At 44.5% G+C, this 19338-nt stretch overlaps 1 protein-coding gene across 1 annotated transcript; it reads right to left on the bottom strand.

The window, feature by feature from the left end:
* Positions 1 to 359: 359 nt before the first annotated feature.
* Positions 360 to 18355, bottom strand: ECRG4 (ECRG4 augurin precursor). The gene is made up of 6 exons (XM_083438189.1): positions 18284 to 18355; positions 16550 to 16625; positions 5620 to 5751; positions 4260 to 4307; positions 2812 to 2969; positions 360 to 720 (listed from the first exon to the last, which is right to left on the bottom strand). The coding sequence occupies exons 1-6, from the start codon at positions 18338 to 18340 to the stop codon at positions 559 to 561; spliced, it is 633 nt and encodes a 210-aa protein (XP_083294315.1). The 5' UTR covers positions 18341 to 18355; the 3' UTR covers positions 360 to 558.
* Between the last annotated feature and the right edge of the window lie 983 nt (positions 18356 to 19338).

The raw sequence follows: 19338 nt of genomic DNA, 5'->3' as shown, positions 1-19338 counted from the left end.
CTACCTCCATAGTAAGTATGCTTCTTAATACCAGTTGCTGGAAACCACAAGAGGGGAGAGTGTTGTTGTGCTCAAGTTCCCTTTGCGGGTGCGCCATAGTCATCTGGGAGGTTGGTCACTCTGAGAAGATGCTGGACTAAATGGGTCAGTGGCTTGATCCAACAGGCTCTTAAGTTCCTGTTGCAACCCTGTAAGCAATTGTTTCTGCCGGTATATGAATGTTTAGAGTCTGATTATCAATTCACACTTTTGGGGGGCACATTGATTTTACCAAAGCCATATGCCACCTGCTGTCCTTCAAGATAACTGAAATTTCATAAGGTAACCATGCTGTCTTACAATAATTTCACCAAAAGTACTGGGAGGAATACTTATCAAGAAATTTTAATGCTAACGTTTATACATGTTATGCTACTGAGTGGATATAAAAACGTTCCATAACTTTTTTTTTTGTTATTAATGTTTATAACAAACTAGTTAATTTCAAAGAAGCGTAAGAGGCACCTTTGGGCGGTATCCGTCTTCCTGGCGTTCTAATCCAGAGAAGGAAAGATGAGATTAATAATCATCATAATTGACACTTGCTCCATGCCTAAAGGTATGTGGGTTTCGTGGGCCAATAGGTGCGTCTTCATCATAATGGTGATGGTAATAACCACCGTAATATTCATGGCCACTACGGCCTAGGTTTGACCAGTAGGAGACATCATCTTCAAATTTCTGCATACAAGAAAAAAAAAGTGGTAGCAATTAGCTACTAGCTGCAACTTCGCCATACAAGGGTTCAGCACCTTTGTAAATAGTAACAACTTCCTGTATTGCATTGGAAGGTTTCTCTTTTATTCATACTGTTACCCAAATCGACTTATGCATGCAATTCTTTTATATGCAGTGTTTTTTGTTATGGGTCTGAGAAGAAACAAAGCAAAGCTTTAGGATTAAAAAACCCCAAACCATTAAAAATGATTTGAAACCTGCGCAATATTTAAGAAGTTGATTAGAAGCCTGCACAATCTTTCGCATTTGAAAACATAACCCACAGCCTGATCATGCTGATAGCTCAGTCAGTAAGAGCATGAAACCCTTAATCTTGGTCATGGGTTCGAGCCCCATGCTGGGGAAAATATTCCTGTATTGGAGGGGGCTGGACTAGATGACTCTTGGAGTCTCCCCCAACTCTACAATTCTATGAGCCTATGCTTATCCAGCATCACGTGTGCTGACGACTCATTTTCACTGCTCTAGACTGGCACCCATTTTGCACAATATTCACATTAAATTTAAAACCTCCCTGTATTTAAGCACTTTGTACCAATTTAAAATTCCTAGACATGAAGAGTGATACTTCTCTGTTTTCAACAGGCTGTTTTTAACAATTTACCTAGCTCAGTGAGGTTTCAAAACTTTAGTTTCACATATTATCTTGAACTCTGAAATTCTATAAAATCAACTCAACTTCAAATTCTGACCTATATCCCAAACCCTTGAAATGTTTGCTGTATATTTAATCACTTCTTATTACAGTAGTACCTCATTTCACTGCTCATAGCCTATGATGATGCTATATCACTCCAAAGAAAACAATCTCATTAATGTTTATGGTTATGAAAGGATGCCAGTTTTGTTTGTTTGTAATCCAAATTATGATATCTTTAAATAAAGCACAATGTGCCTTGTTACTTATGAAGAAAAGCAATAATTAATATTATTGGACCTTTTTATCTGCCCAGGTTTATGAATACTTTTGATTCACAATTATTTAAAACGAGATTTAAAGGGAGGTAAATTATATAGTAGTTTACATTTTTGTAGTTTTCCTAGCCTCAATATTTAAGCTACTGTTAGAATATCTCTCCGGTCCAGCAAAACCACACAACAGCCATGGAACTCAATAAATTTGCCTTTGCCATATTCAGGTACTACAATACATTCTGTAATACATTGCTGCATTTTAATATGTGGTATCAAATTGCTGTATAAATCCCCAGAGCAAAATCTGTATTAAGTTTTGTTCCACACAATATTTAGAAGAAAACTATCCAAAAGTTTCCCTTTATTGTTACATTTTCTTTTTAAAAAGCAGGAACTGCCAATACTACTAAATATAGCATTGAACAGTGCAAAAGTTGTATCTTTTACTTCCTGTTGTGTATCTACAAAGTTGTAAAATTGTTGCTTTCCTTGAGAAAATTGGCCACAAGATTGCCAGTCTTATGTCTGTGATGCTGTCAGTTGTCTTTTGCATTAAAGTCATCGGGTCAACTGCTGTTTCCTTTAAAAGGAGGAAAACACACCGACCTCCCCTGCTCTGACAGTGTTGTGTGTTCAAAATCAGAAATTTGACATCTTAGATGGATGATGGGCAGTAGGTACCTGGAGTCTCAAAGCACTTTTTAACCCGCATTAAACTATTTGCAAGCAGTGCAGGGTGATGTCATATGACTGACAGGTGGGCAGTGCCTGTCAGTAGAGTGACATGAGTCAGTAGAGTTCTGACTCATGAAGGGTAAGGAAGATGACGATCTGGCCACTGGCCCAGATCAGGTTTCCCAGTTCTGTTCTAAGAGCTGGGATGGATTATCCCACTCCTGCTTCAATGAACTTCACATAATCAGACCCAAGTTAAGCACTAGAAAACTCCCCTTTCCAGACCATGCCTGCTTCTATCTGAAAGGAAAATACTCTAAACCCTGTTTCACGCCAAGACGACGAAAACAATAATAAAAAGTAAATTAAATGACATAACAATGGGAGGGGGCTTCAGTCAGTTGCCTTTTCGGATGTTCCAAAATAGAAAACGTTGCCACTTACTGCTTCATCAAAGCCTAAGTAGAGAAATTGCTGGTACCACTGCTGTACATCTGGTTGACTCCTATCCCACAGCTGCCGCTTCTGACGTTTCAAGCTGCTCAAAAACTCCTTGGCCTTATCTTCTTTGACAGACACATCTGCCTTAACCGGAACAGGAGCTGAAATGCAAGAGACAGCAAACACAAGAACAGTTTAACCTAAAGGTTGCTTACTCTAGATAATGTCACTTGTCGCAAGCAGGTATCAATTACATGTTTTGGATTGACAGGTGGAAGGGGCTGGTAGGAGTTGGGGGTCCAGACACCTGAAGGATCTATACTCTATAGGTTCCTCAGCCCTGCTCTTAAGTACCCTTCAATGCTTATAACAGGGGTCAGCACACTTTTTCAGCAGGGGGCCGGTCCACTGTCCCTCAGACCTTGTGGGGCCCGGACTATATTGGGGGGGGGGGAGAGAACGAATTCCTATGCCCCAGATAACCTAGAGATGCATTTTAAATAAAAGCACACATCCTACTCATGTAAAAACACCAGGCAGGCCCCACAAATCACCCAGAAATGCATTTTAAACAAAAGAGCACATGTAAAAACATGCTGATTCCCGGACCGTCCACAGGCCAGATTTAGAAGGCGATTGGGCCGGATCTGGCCCCCGGGCCTTAGTTTCCCTACCCATGGCTTATAAACAACAATAAATAAAACACATAATCCATTCTGAAGATCAAAATGTATAAAACCTTTGCATGTGGATCTGTTACGCAACTTTGCATGCTAAATTCTGTGTTGCTTTGAGTGACAAGCACATATACTGTATATCAGGTAGTTACAGGTAGGTAGCCGTGTTGGTCTGCCATAGTCAAAACAAAATAAAAAAATTCCTTCCAGTAGCACCTTAGAGACCAGCTAAGTTTGTTATTGATATGAGCTTTCGTGTGCATGAAGAAGTGCGCATGCACACGAAAGCTCATACCGAAAACAAACTTAGTTGGTCTCTAAGGTGCTACAGGAAGGAATTATTTTTTTATGAGAACAGGTATTCTGTGATACTGGACAATTGTGGTGAAGTATCCCTGGGTATTGTACTGGTATATGAAGGATGACCTCAGACAAGAGCCTAGAACTACATGTTCTGTCTTCCTCTGATTTCTTGCAACAGTGGTCATCACAGCCTACAAAAATTAGATTGAAGGGTGCATTTGACTTTCACTGACCTGGTCTTTCCCACAGTCCCTAATGGGACAGTTGCACAAGGGGAAAGACAGGTGGGAAATGAAGTGAACCTCTTTTTACAAGCCATTTAATCCCTTGAAAATTTCTCCCACTTGCCACCTTCTGAAACAGACCCAAGATATGGACAGGAGGTGGGGCTCTGGTTTGAGTTAGCTGCTGTTTTTCTGGCAAGTAACAGCTGAGGCAGAAAGAACCATGAGTTGGAGACAGAAAACTTACCTTCCCGTCTTTGGAGCATCAGCTTAAGTTTATTTCCTCTTGATACACCTAAAGGAATCCAAAATCAAAATAAATCAGGATTGAAAGAATTAACAAGGTTTCCTGCAAAGCACTGCTCTCTTAACATGAGTTGTGAATGTATTTCAGAAAGTTGAGCCTGCAGAAAACAAGATGCTTCTGTTGCCAGATGAAGATCTTTCTCTCCCCTCCACCCCCCAGCGCTAACTTGCAATAGTAAATTGTAGGAATTTGCCTGTCTCTAGCCCCACCCCAATCCAAGGAACTAAGGGGTCTCATTCCAGACAAGTGTAATGTTAGAAGTTGGCACCTAAACCCGATTAGAGAACTGAGGCAAGGCTAGCCAACCTGCTACCCTTCAGGGGTTGCTTGTGTACAACTCCCATCATTTCCAACCGCTGCCCTTACCAGCTGGGGCAAATGGGAGCTGGAATCTAACCACATCTGGGGGGCAGCCCCTTGGCTACCCCTCGTCTAAGGAATGGAGCATAATGAACTCTGTTGGTAACTGTCAATCTGCAGAGATTGCTTTGCTGCATGCTCACCTATGCCTTTGAAACAGACAGGTCAAACAAAGTCCCCAATTGTGGGGGTGGGAGGGAAGCCTTTATGACATAGAATCATATAATTATAGAGTTGGAAGGGACCCTGAGGATCCTCTAGTTCAACCCCCCCCCCCAATGCAGGAATATGCAGCTGCCCCATACGGGGATTGAATGTGCAACCTTGGCAACATATATACGACGTGGCGATATTGGCGCTATCGTCAGGGTTATAAAGGGGATACCTTCTGGAAAAAGCGAAGAGACTGTCCTGGGCTGGGAGTGAAAAACATGATTGCTTCCACAGCTGGCTGTTTAGGCAAGGGAACACAGTCTCTTTCCTCCAGCAAAGCAAATCCACATTATATGCGCCACATCTGAAGTATACCGCTTTGCAGAGCTGTGCACATGCATGCGCACACATTTAATAATATGGAGCATTATTAACAGCAGTGGTGGAATGGGCTTTGGTGTGTTTTGAAGTGTGTGTCTGCTGGGGGGGGGGGGCATCCCTCCTGGGTGCAAAGCCCAGCCCTCGTTTTTAGGAGCAGGGGGGCCTAAGATCAGGAGTTTCCTTACTTCCCAGCTCCAACCAGAGCCATTCTTCCTTCACATCCTTGGGGGATTTTGGCGGGAAGACGACGAAGAAGGGGGCTGCTGCCTCGCTCAGCCTCAGCGTGCGCCCCCTTGCCTTGGGGGGCATCATCCTGCGTGCCCGCCGCCCTCTCCACACCCCCTCCCCAAGCCCCACTTCTCCCGAGTGTGGGGCAGAGCCCCTTTCCCGCGCGGGGCTGACTCACCGGGACTCAGGCACACGAGGAGGAGGACCAGCGCCAGCGCAGCCCACGAGAGCGCCCGCCGCCCGGGCACCATTTTGGCGGGAATCTCCGCCCGGCCGAGTTTTCGCCTGGAGCGCTGCTCTCTCCCTTCGCCTGCGGGGAGAAAAGCGAGAAGCGGCTGATGCTCTGGACGCGGGGAGGAGCCGAGGAGAGGGAAGGAGGGAGCGGGCAGGGCGAGCCGGCGGCTGGCGGAGAGGCTGCAGCCCACCTGGTTGCGCATGGACGCTGCTCAGCGTCGGTAGAGGAAGGGGGGGGGGGAGAGAGAAAGAACCGCTCGGCGCGGGGTTTGTGTGTGAGAGAGAAGGCGATTTCTGAAGCAGCAAAGCGGCAGCTGGCGCGCTTCCCACATTCCAGATGTTCGCTTCGGGGCCACCTGCTCATTGAACCTCCATGGCGTTTGCATAAAGGTGGTGCGACGCCTGCTGCTTATTGAGCATGTATACTGGGATTGTTATCATAAGAGCAAACTCCTTGGGGGCCGAGGTCCCTTCGCCCCCCCCTTAAGATATTTCAGGGGGCTTGCCCCCGACCCCAAGATGATAGACACCGCCATTCAAATCATAATAATAAAGGTAAAGGACCCCTGGGCGGTTAAGGCCAGTCAAAAGCGTCTATGGGGTTGCGGTACTCATCTTGCTTTCAGGCCAAGGGAGCTGGTGTTTGTCCAGAGACAGCTTTCCGGGGCATGTGGCCAGCAGGACTAAATCGCTTCTGGCGCAACAGAACACCATGATGGAAACCAGAGCGCATGGAAACACAGTTTACCTTCCCGCCGCAGTGGTGCCTATCTATCTACTTACACTGGCATGCTTTCAGACTGCTAGGAGCTGGGACAGAGCAACAGGAGCTGACTCTGTCGCGGGGATTCAAACCGCCAACCTTCCCCCCCCCCAATAAATATTGTTTACAAGTTGGCATCCCTGGTTTATTATTGAGGTGGCATATAAAAACCGCTGTCAAAATGCTTTTTTAAAAAAGCATTTTGCAAAACACATTGAATTTGGTGTAGCTCGCTTTCGCCATCGAGTGTCACGTTTGCATATTGCACTTTACAACGCATTAGAGACGTTTCATTTGCAGCTGAGTCCTGTCTGTTCCAGCAATTGTCCAGCCACACTTTTCAGTGTATGTAGCCCACACTTTCCTTACTGTGAAATACCGTAAATATGAGTTTGGGTGGGGGTAGGCGAAATGCCTGGGCCCCCTTTTAATTCGTGGAATAGCTAGCTTGCTGGTGAGATGATAGCAGTGCTGGCTTTAGGGTGCTGCAGGCAGTTACCCCACACCAGGCACCAACACAGGGCACCATTGTTCTGCCCGGACACTGAGGTCCAGCTCTGAGGGCCTTCTGGTGGTTCCCTCACTGCCTTCTTGGTAGTGGCACCCGTCCTGTGGAACACCCTCCCATCAGATGTCAAAGAGATAAACAACTATCTGACATTTAGAAGACATCTGAAGGCAGCCCTGTTTAGGGAAGTTTTTAATGACTAGTGTTTTAATGTATTTTAAAATCTTTTTTTGGAAGCTGCCCGGAGTGTCTGGGGAAACCCAGCCAGAGTTGGGGGGGGGGGTAAATAATAAATTCTTCTCTTCTTCAAGGGTGCATTATAATCATAAATATATTTATACAGGTACCTACTGAGAAGATCCATAAAAGCAACTGTACCAAAAGGAATTATTGTGAAAATAATAAATATGGGGGGGGGGGGAGGGAGACCAAATTTTGTCCTCACTCAGGACACCATATTACCAAAGGTCACCCCTGGTGATAGGCTACTCAGGGAACAAAGAAAGTGGCTCTGTGCCTGGTAAGAAATGGGTGGGCCCTCTGTCGCCGGGAGTTAGAAAGAGAAAGGCCAGAGTTGAGAGTTCGGTTAGGTGAGCTAGGAAAAGGGCCATAGCTCAATGGTAGAACGTCTGCTTGTCTTTTGGAAGTTCCTGGGTTCAATTCCCAGCATCTCCAGGTAGGTGTGGGGGAGAAGTTGGCCTGAAATGCTGGAGAGCTGCTGACAGTAGACAACACTTAGCTAGATGGACCAATGGTCTGGTTCAGTATAAAGCAGCTTCCTAGACACTGCGATCTGTTGCGCGCATCATGCTAAGCCAAAACATGACTTGGCATGAATAAGCAGAGTCTGGGAGAGGAGATCGCAACCACTTTGCTTAGCATGGTGTTTTTGCTGCTGCGTATAGTTTGGCTTAGTGCCTTGCCCAAGCCTGGACTTGTGGTTTGGCACTCTCTAGACAAACCAAAAACTAATCAAGGTTTTGTGCTGTGGTTCATGGCTCGTGGTTTGTCTGGGGGAGCGAAACGGCTGAGATAAACTGCGTCTAGGCGAGAAACTAAGCCAAACTATGGCTTAGCTCAGCACAGCACAGCAGCAAAACGAAGAGAAAGGCCACGGACCGCTTTCTGGGAGCCCTCATACTAATGCTAAGAAAGTTTGGAAAGCTCTGTATTCGATTTATATACAGTGGTACCTCAGGTTAAGTACTTAATTCGTTCCGGAGGTCTGTTCTTAACCTGAAACTGTTCTTAACCTGAAGCACCACTTTAGCTAATGGGGCCTCCCACTGCCGCCGCACCACTGCCACGCGATTTCTGTTCTCATCCTGAAGCAAAGTTCTTAACATGAAGCACTATTTCTGGGTTAGCGGAGTCTGTAACCTGAAGCGTATGTAACCTGAGGTACCACTGTACTACCCTTCATCAAAAGATTTCAGGGCAGTTCACACAATAAAAACATGAGATAAAAGCACAAATAGTTTAAAACAGACACAACAAAACAATTAGTGCATATGTATGTGTATGTATGCATTCATAACCCACAAAGGGGAAATATGTTGGCTGCAAAATGCATCAAACTGACTACATGCAGGGGCCTGGACAATGTCTGAGTTTTCAATTTACTTGTATTTGTTTAGGTATGATGGACTGTTAAGGCATCAGTGCCATTCTGGAAATAAAAGATAACTCGGCAGGTTTGTTAAACATATCCACACAACAAGAAATCAAGTTCTGAACATAAAAGCAGGCATTCAGGGCAGGGTAGGAGCACATCATTTCTTTCAAAGGTTCACATAATGCCAGGCCTATAATAAAACCACCAGTCACCAGCATTGCCCCAAATAAAAATAAACACATTTTGCCAGAAGCCTTAATAAGAGAAAACACTTTCAGTTTTGCGAAGCCCAGTAAGGAATTTTCAATGTCCACGAGGGGCCAGAACCTCTAATTGCATAGTACATAGTGTCTGACATTCTGCTGCTATTAATTTCTTCTAATGAGCGCTGATATATTACCTTAATTGAACCGAGTAGGTTGCAACTTAAATGCACTTGGCATGGCAAATTGGTTTCTAAAGTTAGTTCCAAGAAAACTACAGGAGTCATGAGTTTCTTCCAAATAACAAGAGCATTAAGCTCATCAGTCAAGGCCTCCCGAAGTATTTTGACTCTCATCACTGGGTACTGCAGTTTGCATTTTTGCTGATGCTGAATGGAGGAGGCTAACACTTGACCTTAGGAGGGAAATTACATCTAAACAAGCAATTTGCATCTGTATCTTAATAATGTTCCAGATGTCTGTGCTCAAGCATGTCTGCCTGCTTATTTACATGTCTTGAACTGTTTAATTGGCATAAGCAGGAGAGGTACTGTCAGGATGCTTAGAGGGAGCTTAAAAGATAGACTGTGTTAAGGTAATTTGATCTTTCATCTGGGAAAGCTCCCCAACTATTCTTAGAACAAGGCTCTTCAAGTGTCCCTGTTTTCCAGGGATAGTGCAGGATTTACAGAAGCCATCCTGGTTTCTGATTTGATCCCAGAATGTCCCACTTTTCTTAGGACATTCCTATTTTCATTGGAGAAATGTTGGACGGTATGGAGTTATGCGGCCCCCGAGTCAAGGAGATAAGTAACTATACAACCTTTAGAAGACATCTGATGGCAGCCCTGTATAAAGGCAAAGGGACCCCTGACCATTAGGTCCAGTAGTGGCCAACTCTGGGGTTGCAGCACTCATCTCACTTTATTGGCCAAGGGAGCCGGTGTACAGCTTCCAGGTCATGTGCCCAGCATGACTAAGCCGCTTATGGCGAACCAGAGCAGCACATGGAAATGCCGTTTACCTCCCCGCCAGAGCAGTACCTATTTATCTATTTGCACTTTGACATGCTTTGGAACTGCTAGGTTGGCAGGAGCAGGGACCGAGCAACAGGAGCTCACCCCGTTGTGGGGATTTGAACCACCGACCTTCTGATTGGCAAGTCCTAGGCTCTGTGGTTTAACCCACAGCACCACCCGCGTCCAAGCCCTGTATAGGGAAATTTTAAAATGTTTTATTATGTTTTGATATGTGTTGGAAGTTGCCCAGAGTGGCTGGGGCAACCCAGTTCTCATTGTGAAAGCGAATTTAAGGCAGGAGTGGGGGGAATCTTTTTCAGACTGAGGACTTCATTCCCTTCCAGGGGGGACCTTTCTGTGGGTACAGCCAGAGGTAAAAATTGGAGGAGCAATGAATTTCAATATTACTTTTATACAGCAGGCTCATTTCTCACCTGTGCACACACGCCCCTCTATCCAGGAAAACCAAGAATTGTTGTCAGAGTTCAATAACTCTTTGCAGCCAGATAAAAACACCCAGGAGAATATGGAGCGAGATTGTTGGGAGACATAGCCTGGCGAAAGGGGTGGCTCTGAAGTGTCCCAAGGACAGACAGATCTGGAATGCAGCATTTGTCCTCCAGGCTGGAGGACCCCCACCCTGTTTCATAGTCCTGGATTTACAGAAGTCATCCCAGTTTCTGATTTGATCCCAGAAAGTCCCGCTTTTCATTAGGTCATCCCTATTTTGATTGGAGATATATTGGTGGGTATGGAGTTATGCAACGCCCGAACCATCTGAAGGCAGCCCTGTATAGGGAAGTATAAAAATGTTTAATGTATATATATTGGATGCTGCCTAGAGTGGCTGAAGCAACCCAATTAGATGGTAGGGGTATAAATAGTAAGATGATGATGATGATGGGAAAGAATGTCCCTATTCTTCATTGGCTAAAAGTTGGAGGGTATGTTGTTTTAAGGGCTTCCTTTGGGACATAAAAAGGTTTTTTTACATGTGTTTCCTAGTCATTACCTTAATCTGTTTGGGCAAAATCAGTTTTGGTTGTTCACTGTGTTTAGCTATTGAAAAGTCAATAGTTATCATTATCATCCATCCAAACAACTACATGATGAAAATGTTTTTACAGGTTGCTCCCTGTGCCTGTGTATCAAGATTCAGGACGCAACTAGTTGGGCTTGAGTGTTACTGCTGTGCTGTTTCTCGTGAAGAAATACACTTCTCAGCCACTGCCTTAGGGCTCTGCATAGCTGAAGACCAGCTCCTGGTTTCCCCCCACCCCATTTCTACTTCAATTTTCTCGCCATAAAAACAGCAATTCAAGGCAAAGCTACAGAACCCACAAACAATTACGATCCATTAAATGAATCAATAACGCAGCACAAATATCGGCAACAGAACTATAAAGTTAATATTCTATTAGAACACCAAAATGCCACAAATAGATCAATCCTCAAGAGCCCAAATGAAAACGTTTTATGCGCTCTTCTAGGGGTGACTAGATTTGGGGCTCTTGCTGAGAGTTGGGCATGCCTCATTGGAGAGTGGATGTCACAGACGGGATGCCACTGTTCTGAAGGGCCTGGAATCTGCCCCAGGAGATACAACTTCTCAGCCAGATGGTGCAGAGAACAGAGCACTGCCTGTCAATTTAAACTGGCAGAAACGTTCAGTATGGGAGCAGCAATTGTTTCAATTCAATTCAATGCTGGACAGCTTGCAGATCTCGTGGACCGCATTGTTCCTGGTTTGGTGGGGTGGGGGGGTGGATTGAAGGAAGTTTTCCTACCACTGAAGAGGAGGGAAATAATATATATGAGATCAGGCATCCCCAAACTCAGCCCTCTAGATGTTTTAGGACTACAATTCCCATCATCCCTGACCACTGATCCTGTTAGCTAGGGATGATGGGAGTTGTAGTCCGAAAACACCTGGAGAGCCAAGTTTCGGGATGCCTGTACTAGATTCTATTAGGTAAAGGTAAAGGGACCCCTGACCATTAGGTCCAGTCGTGGCCGACTCTGGGGTTGCGGTGCTCATCTCGCTTTATTGGCCGAGGGAGCCAGCATGGCCAACATGACTAAGCCACTTCTGGCGAACCAGAGCAGCGCACGGAAACGCAGTTTACCTTCCCGCCGGAGTGGTACCTATTTATCTTCTTGCACTTTGATGTGCTTTGGAACTGCTAGGTTGGCAGGAGCAGGGACCGAGCAACGGGAGCTCACCCCATTGTGGGGATTCGAACCGCCAACCTTCTGATCGGCAAGTCCTAGGCTCTGTGGTTTAACCCACAGCCCCACCCGCGTCCCACTAGATACTATAGCCTCATTCTAATTATCTTTAAAACCCTTCAGTTCTGCAAGCATGTTTCCCTTGGGATGCATTGTCCCCTGATAAATGGAAGCCTCTACTTAATAAAGCATTTGTGAAGCTGCATTAAGTTTTGGATCTAATACACAAAGCAAGGTAGGACCAGACTAGGGTAATTGTCCAGAAAATGATAGCTTTGCCTACACTGAAGCGCTTCCCATTTCATTCCTGTCTCCGACTCTTGTCCTGATGCGGATGTACAAAGCAATGCCAGAGAACAGAGTTGCAGCAGGGGAGTTTATTCAGCGTGCAAAGATTCAGCACCAGTTAACTGCATGGTGATGATGTGAAGAGAAGCTGTCAGAGGAGATTACTTCTCTCCCCCCCCCCCCCAATTGAGCATTCTGAAACATGAATGCTTTTGCAGAAGTATCTTCTGCTGCTGATTAGCACATATTTTCGTATCAAGTATGTGACAGCATGTGTGACAGTGTAATTTGGTGTGGGTAATCACTTTGTAAATTGGGGGCAGTAGAATGGAATGCGCAAAAATCCTCTCTGTGAGCAGAAGTACAAAGCAAGTACAAAGCACTCATTCTCTGCCGTGAACACCACATTAATATAGAGTAAAACTGCGGTACCCAAGAGGCCACTATATGAGCAATTTGGACAGACTTTACATATTAGATACTGAAATGTTCCGGTAAGAAGAAGAAGAAGAAGAAGAAGAAGAAGAAGAAGAAGAAGAAGAAGAGGAGGAGTTTGGATTTGATATCCCGCCTTTCACTCCCTTTAAGGAGTCTCAAAGCGGCTAACAATCTCCTTTTCCCTTCCTCCCCCACAACAAACACTCTGTGAGGTGAGTGGGGCTGAGAGACTTCAGAGAAGTGTGACTAGGCCAAGGTCACCCAGCAGCTGCATGTGGAGGAGCGGAGCCGCGAACTCGGTTCCCCAGATTACAAGTCCACCGCTCTTAACCACTACACCACACTGGCTCTTTCTTTTTTTTTTAATGCATTTTTTAAAAATCACTGATCATTTATACTGTGAACCATGTTGGAGGGGGAGGGGATTTCTCTGGCAGGACATTCGACTTAGTTTTCATCCTTTTCACAAACATTTTTGACATGTGCAAAGAATCTTTGTGCAAATGAAATGATTAAAAACAACAACAACCAAGTGATCTCAATCTTCACCCAAAAAGGCTTGCAGACCTCCCTTCCCTCAGGTTTGAAATCTAGAAAGATGCAGCAGCAGCAAATGATTGGCTTGGGAGGGAGCAGGAAGAATTTTTCCTTGCAAATTCTTCTAGTGAACAGTTGGGGACGGAGGAGTTCAGGAGGAGGAGGAGGAGGAGGAGCCAGAAGCTGGTGGCCTCCCAGCTAAACTGACAGAGCAGCTCTGCACAGCTTTTCTTTTTTTATTACAGACTGATGTGATGCCAGGAGAAGTTAGTGGAAGGAGGAGCCTGGCTTCTCAGCAGAGTAGATGGTGGCCTTACAGCTCTTCTCTTTTGGATGGAGGTACAGTAAGGTCTGGTTGCGGGTGGCACTGTGGGTTAAACCACAGAGCCTAGGACTTGCCAATCAGAAGGTCGGCGGTTTGAATCCCCACGACGCTGTGAGCTCCCGTTGCTTAGTCCCTGCTCCTGCCAACCTAGCAGTTTGAAAGCATGTCAAAGTGCAAGTAGATAAATAGGTACCACCCTGGCGGGAAGGTAAACAGAGTTTCCGTGCGCTGCTCTGGTTTGCCAGAAGCGGCTTGGTCGTGCTGGCCACATGTACGCCGGCTCCCTCAGCCAGTAAAGTGAGATGAGCGCCGCAAGCCCAGAGTCGTCTGCAACTGGACCTAACGGTCAGGGGTCCCTTTACCTTTACCTTTACCGTAAGGGCATTTCAACAGTGCAAGAGAAGTTCAAAGATGATTTTGTAAAAATGGCTTCGAGAGACTTTTCTCTTGTAGTATGAGAAGCATCAGGGCACGTTTGTGCACTGATCCGGCATTTTGCGTATACACCAAGTTATATGGCTTTGTAACTGAGCTGCACAAAGCTTTCTCATGATGCTGTCCCCAGGTACCCTCCTGGATAACAGAGCACCCACACTTTTCAGCATAGGGGGATTTGAACTTCTCCTGAGGGAAGTGCTCAACTTGAGGAGGGAGGGGAAGCATAGACAACAACAAAATGGCAAGCATGCTCCCTGCAGCCTTAGAAATAAAGACGACCAATCAAGGACTGAAGGAGCCAACAACCTCATTGTGCCCAGCACAGCTTTGCATCTTTGCACACACAGCAGTGTCTCCACTCCATCAGCCAGTGGTAGAGGCATCAAGAAGCTCAATACTACCAGTTCCCTGGCATATCCAGACAGGAATTTGAATCCTCTCATTTTCCTTGTGAGCACAACACAGAAAAGGGAGGATACAGCATCCACATTGCTCTCTGAGAAGGAAGCCTGCAGAGACTCCCCTGGGAAAGGAAAGTGTATTTTCACAAGCAGGTAAAAAGGAGGAGGTTAGGGGATGTGACAAGAGCAACCAGAGCCACACACTGGCAGAAGACACCTCCAGAGCCTCACTGCAAAAGGCACAGGATATTGCCAACTCTGTTTATTTGTGGTTTCTCCAGTGTACCTCAGTCAGGCTTTTCTCCTTCCCTGTGGTAAGTCTTACTTACTTCGCCAAACCTTCACTAGGCATTACAAGTATAGGCCATCATGAAACATCCATATGTATAATTTTAAAACATGTACACATAAACAGCCATGTAAAATATGTAATAGCGAGGATTTTCATCAGAATTTCTTCCCGGTGAATAGTGCTATTCAACCCTGTGGTAAGTCAAGTTTCTAGCAAGATGAATGTGTCCTCTAGAATTTAGTCTGTGAAAGAAACATTTCTCAAGAACAAAAGTTTACCCCTTGAGCCTTAGGCTAGTAAGGTACAGTAGTCAATAATAATAATAATAATAATAATAATAATAATAATAATAATTTATTATTTGTACCCCGCCCATCTGGCTGGGTTTCCCCAGCCACTCTGGGCGGCTTCCATAGAAACAAAAAATACAGTAAAATATCACAGATTAAAAACTTCCCTGAACAGAGTCTCTCCTCTCTCTCTCTCTCTCTCAAACACACACACACACACCCTGCTGAAACAGATTACAGTAGTCCAAAGAGGCCCTTAATTGTTTACTAAAAATCTGCTTTTTTCCAGATACACTAACTCACTGTGCTGAATTCCAAACACAAGCATAGCTAAACAGTGCTAATGTTAAGGGTGAATAACTATTTCGCTTAAAATAAACAGCGTTAAGAGAGTATCTAAACCACATGCAAATCTTCATTGGCTGCATTGTCTAGTTCTGCTTTTCCTCTCCCTCCCTCCCTTCCTTTTTGGTTTAGACAGTTTTTAAATTTTACTTTTAGCTTGGACCACAAAATCAGATTGAACGAAGCTTAAAATCAATCCAACCATATCACATTTTTGTTCATCAGTAAATGCCGCATGTAAAAAGGGTTTTTTTTCTACCTTTCCAGAAACAAATTAAATGTGAATCTGAGGAAAAATTATTGGATATTAAGACCCTGCAGTATGGGAAAGGTAAAGTGTGCATAAGAATCTAGCACAACCATTGAAAAAAGAGAGCAACCAGTTATGTCCAAAATGTCTTCCTAAAGAGGAATGATTTGTCGTTGTGGGAACCTCTCTGGCATCTGAGGAGAATTTTTTAAAAAACCAACACAGTATCAGCCCTTAAAGATTAAAAAGTGTATTTACACCTACAACTGATATCAGATAAAAGGTACACAGAACTCGTGAAACCCCCACTAAAGTTAAGGAGAGCGGCACAAAAAGTTTTTTCAATCATGCAGAATCCTATGCATATTTATTTGGAATTGCCTTGGATAATGTTCCGCAACTCTTACCACTGTGTGTATAGGATTGCAGCCTTTAATTAAGCAAGGTCCTTTGGATTGGGCCCAAGAAAAGTCTTCAGTTACTAATGTAAACAATGCTACTTAATAAGGTGCTTCATATTTAGATTACATAATAACAGTGAACAGTTTTTCAGCTATTTAAAATGAGTTAATTTTGCTGCTATATAATTTCTAGCTCCTGTTCAGAGGCTTCTCTAGGAGCTAGAGCAGTTTTGGAGTAAAATCACATTGAATAGGGCAAATGTTATGCGAGTAGGGGGAGGATTGCAGATAATGTATACAGAAGGAACTAAAAGAAACCTCTGTCACAAGCTATATTTTCCTGAGCAAATAAAATACTACAAGTCCACGACATTTAAACCACAGTTCCTACAATCAGCTTGCATTTGACCTTTCGGTACAATAATATAAAGCAGTCAATCTTTCTCTTTCTCTATCTAAATTCAAATTGTTGTTGTTGTTTTTTAAAATCCCATTCCTATAGTAAACACATAGTCTTATTTAATAAAATTACCTTTCCAGTAAATCTGCTTCCTGCCTTCGTGCTTGGCCAGAAGAAGTGACTCTTTTTTGAAAGACACATTGGACTTCTGAAAGAAATAAGAAACTGAGTAATGGGGGAGTGGAGAGTATTACATTTTTTTAAAAAAAACACTAGGACCAATGTATGAAGGACATATTTATTCCATTTTGCAGAAATCCAACCCTTTGCAGAAAAAGCTCCACAAAGCACTTTGTGGATGAATTCGGAAGAATCGCATTTCTGCACAGGCAGCAGGACAGCATTTCAAAAGGGAAAGAAATACGATTGCAAGCAGATGCTCATTCATGTTCTCATCTTAAAGGAATGTGTGTGTGTGTGTTTAGGCAGAATGATGAACAACAGATTTCAGGGTGCATTTAATGTTTCTTAATTTCTTGCAGATGAAGGAGACAAGTATATTTTGGCACATACACTACACAGGCAGTATTTCTCGGTTCTTGCTGGAAATAAAAATTTTGCTTCTGGATATTGCTGTAGACCACTTGTGTCGTGGGATAGCAACCGATTAAGAAACAGGAAGCAGAGAGTAGGAATAAATGGATAGCTCTCCACTGGAGGAATGAGTTCCCCAAGGATGAGTTATTGGAACCAGTGCTTTTTAACTTATTAAGGATTTAGAGTTAGGGATGAGCAAAGTTTGTTCATGATGCTGAACTGTGTGCGTTTCCTCCTAGAGGGGCACAAAGAGTACAATATTTAAGAAACCTTTCCATTACAGCGGTACCTCGGGTTACATACGCTTCAGGTTAAGAACAGTTTCAGGTTACAGACTCCGCTAACCCAGAAATAGCGCTTCAGGTTAAGAACTTTGCTTCAGGATGAGAACAGAAATCGTGCTCCAGCGGCGCAGCAGCAGCAGGAGGCCCCATTAGCTAAAGTGGTGCTTCAGGTTAAGAACAGTTTCAGGTTCAGTACGGACCTCCGGAACGAATTAAGTACTTAACCCGAGGTGCCACTGTAAAGTTAAACTGTTTCAATCAGCTATATTTGCATCATATTTTGCGTTTTCAGTTCTAGGTGTTATCTGAGTCTGCATCATTATCTATGCACCAGGTACATGGGGCTGAAGGGGCTTCAGCTCCCCCAATATTTAGGGGCAGGGGGCAGTGCTTCCCCCAATATTGAGGGAGCCGCCACCCCTGCTGCCACCAGGCACCCTCTATTCACCTCAGAGCCAGGCGGCAGCTGGGACAAGCATGGTGGGCAATCTCCATGCTTGCTCATCACAGTGGCAGCCTGGGAGCCCAGGAGCTGGGCTGCGGCAGGGAAGAGCAAGCATGGAGATCACCCTCCTCGCATCCCACCACCATCACTTGGCGCATGCCAGTGGCATCACCTGACATGTCACGTGACCACGCCCCCTCAATGTGGAGGACAAGTCTTCGCCCCTGGCCTTATCTTATCCTTGGCTTAATTTCTCTTGCAAGGGAAGTGCTGCGCCTGTTTCTCTGCCATTTGCTTACTTATTTATTCCTGAGAATCAAACATTCTGTCCTAAAACAATGGCACCCCTGTATTTTCTCAAATGGGCTTCCATTCCCCTCACACACACCCAGCGCTGTTTTAGTATTTTATGGCTGTGTGAGCACACCCCCTAAAGAGACAAATCAGAATGTTCGCTTGTAATATTTTTTGCAGTAAGTTGTAAAGAAGTGCTAGTTTGGACAACAACAACTACAAAACTAAGACATACACACAACCCACTCCAATCTTTGGCCTTTGGGAAGAAGAATTGCAACTTTGATGTTTCCTCCAAGTCATTTCTATCTTCGTTCTTTTAGAAGAATTTTGTCACCCAGTGGAAAGATGATTAGCATAACACTGTAAAAGAAACCACCACCGAGATCTTTTGCTTGATATTACATGCACCTGTTTACTCAAAACTTTACTCTTCGTCAGAAACTAAGGCTGCTATTTGTTCTGCATTTCTCCCCACCCCCATCCTGCCTTGCGTACGGTTCACAAATAACATCTATATTCATTATGCTCTGTACCCAGTGACTGAGCTGGCTAACAGGGAAAGATATGTTCTTCCTGTTTTCTTAGACTCTCCATTAATGTTGGCCTCCTTCTTTGCATTCCTGTTTACGCAACAGTACTTCACAGCTTCTGGACCAATAACTTAAAACCAGCAGACATTTCTATGGCTCCTTCACTTAGACAAACACACAGAAGTGATGAATGTCTTCTTTGTGTGGTTTTGTAGGTTGAGACAACATCAACAGAGATGAGGCGGAATCCAGATTTTAGAGTTTTTCGGGGAACTAAAGGTGGAATGGCAGAATACTTTTGCCCTTGCTGTTCTGTGCCTACTCATCCTGCTAGGGTCTCTGGTAAATGATTTTCCTTCAAGTGGCTTGGAAGCTGCCTCAGCACCTAATACCGAGAGCAAAGTAGACCGTAAGCAGCTTCATCCATCACAAGTTTGAAAACCAATAATCGGAGCAAGCACTGCTTTTTATAAGTTGTGCTGGGTGAAGGCTGCTTAAGAAGCCATTTTATCCTCAAGTGAAAAGAAACCCTCCAGCTGCACAGCGGGCTGCAAAACTTCAGGGATGGGGGTTGCAAAAAAAAAGGGGGTATTTGGCTGCAGATTTGAGTTCTGCTCCCACCTGCAAAGGCATGCAAAACCTGAGGATCGAGGGGGAAAGCCAAACCCCGCTCCCACTTGGGTGTCTTTGTGGAGTGACAAGGCAGCCATCACATCTGCAGCTCTCCTGCTCACAGCAGTTGCAGTGGAAGGCAGAGAGAGAATGACT

This window comes from Podarcis tiliguerta (genome assembly GCF_965153285.1).
Source record: "Podarcis tiliguerta genome assembly, chromosome: 4".
Classification (NCBI taxonomy): Eukaryota; Metazoa; Chordata; class Lepidosauria; order Squamata; family Lacertidae; genus Podarcis; species Podarcis tiliguerta.
The sequence above is the reverse complement of the archived record's forward strand: the minus strand, read 5'-3'. Positions and strand labels throughout refer to the sequence as shown.

Coding starts and splice junctions, on each gene's coding strand:
- ECRG4 (XM_083438189.1), bottom strand. CDS start 18,340: ATGACTTGGAGGAAACATCAAAGTTGCAATTCTTCTTCCCAAAGGCCA. Junction 16,626..18,283: donor CCCAAAGGCCAAAGATTGGA/GTGGGTTGTGTG, acceptor TATTTCTTTCAG/AAGTCCAATGTGTCTTTCAA. Junction 4,308..5,619: donor CCTCGTGTGCCTGAGTCCCG/GTGAGTCAGCCC, acceptor GGATTCCTTTAG/GTGTATCAAGAGGAAATAAA.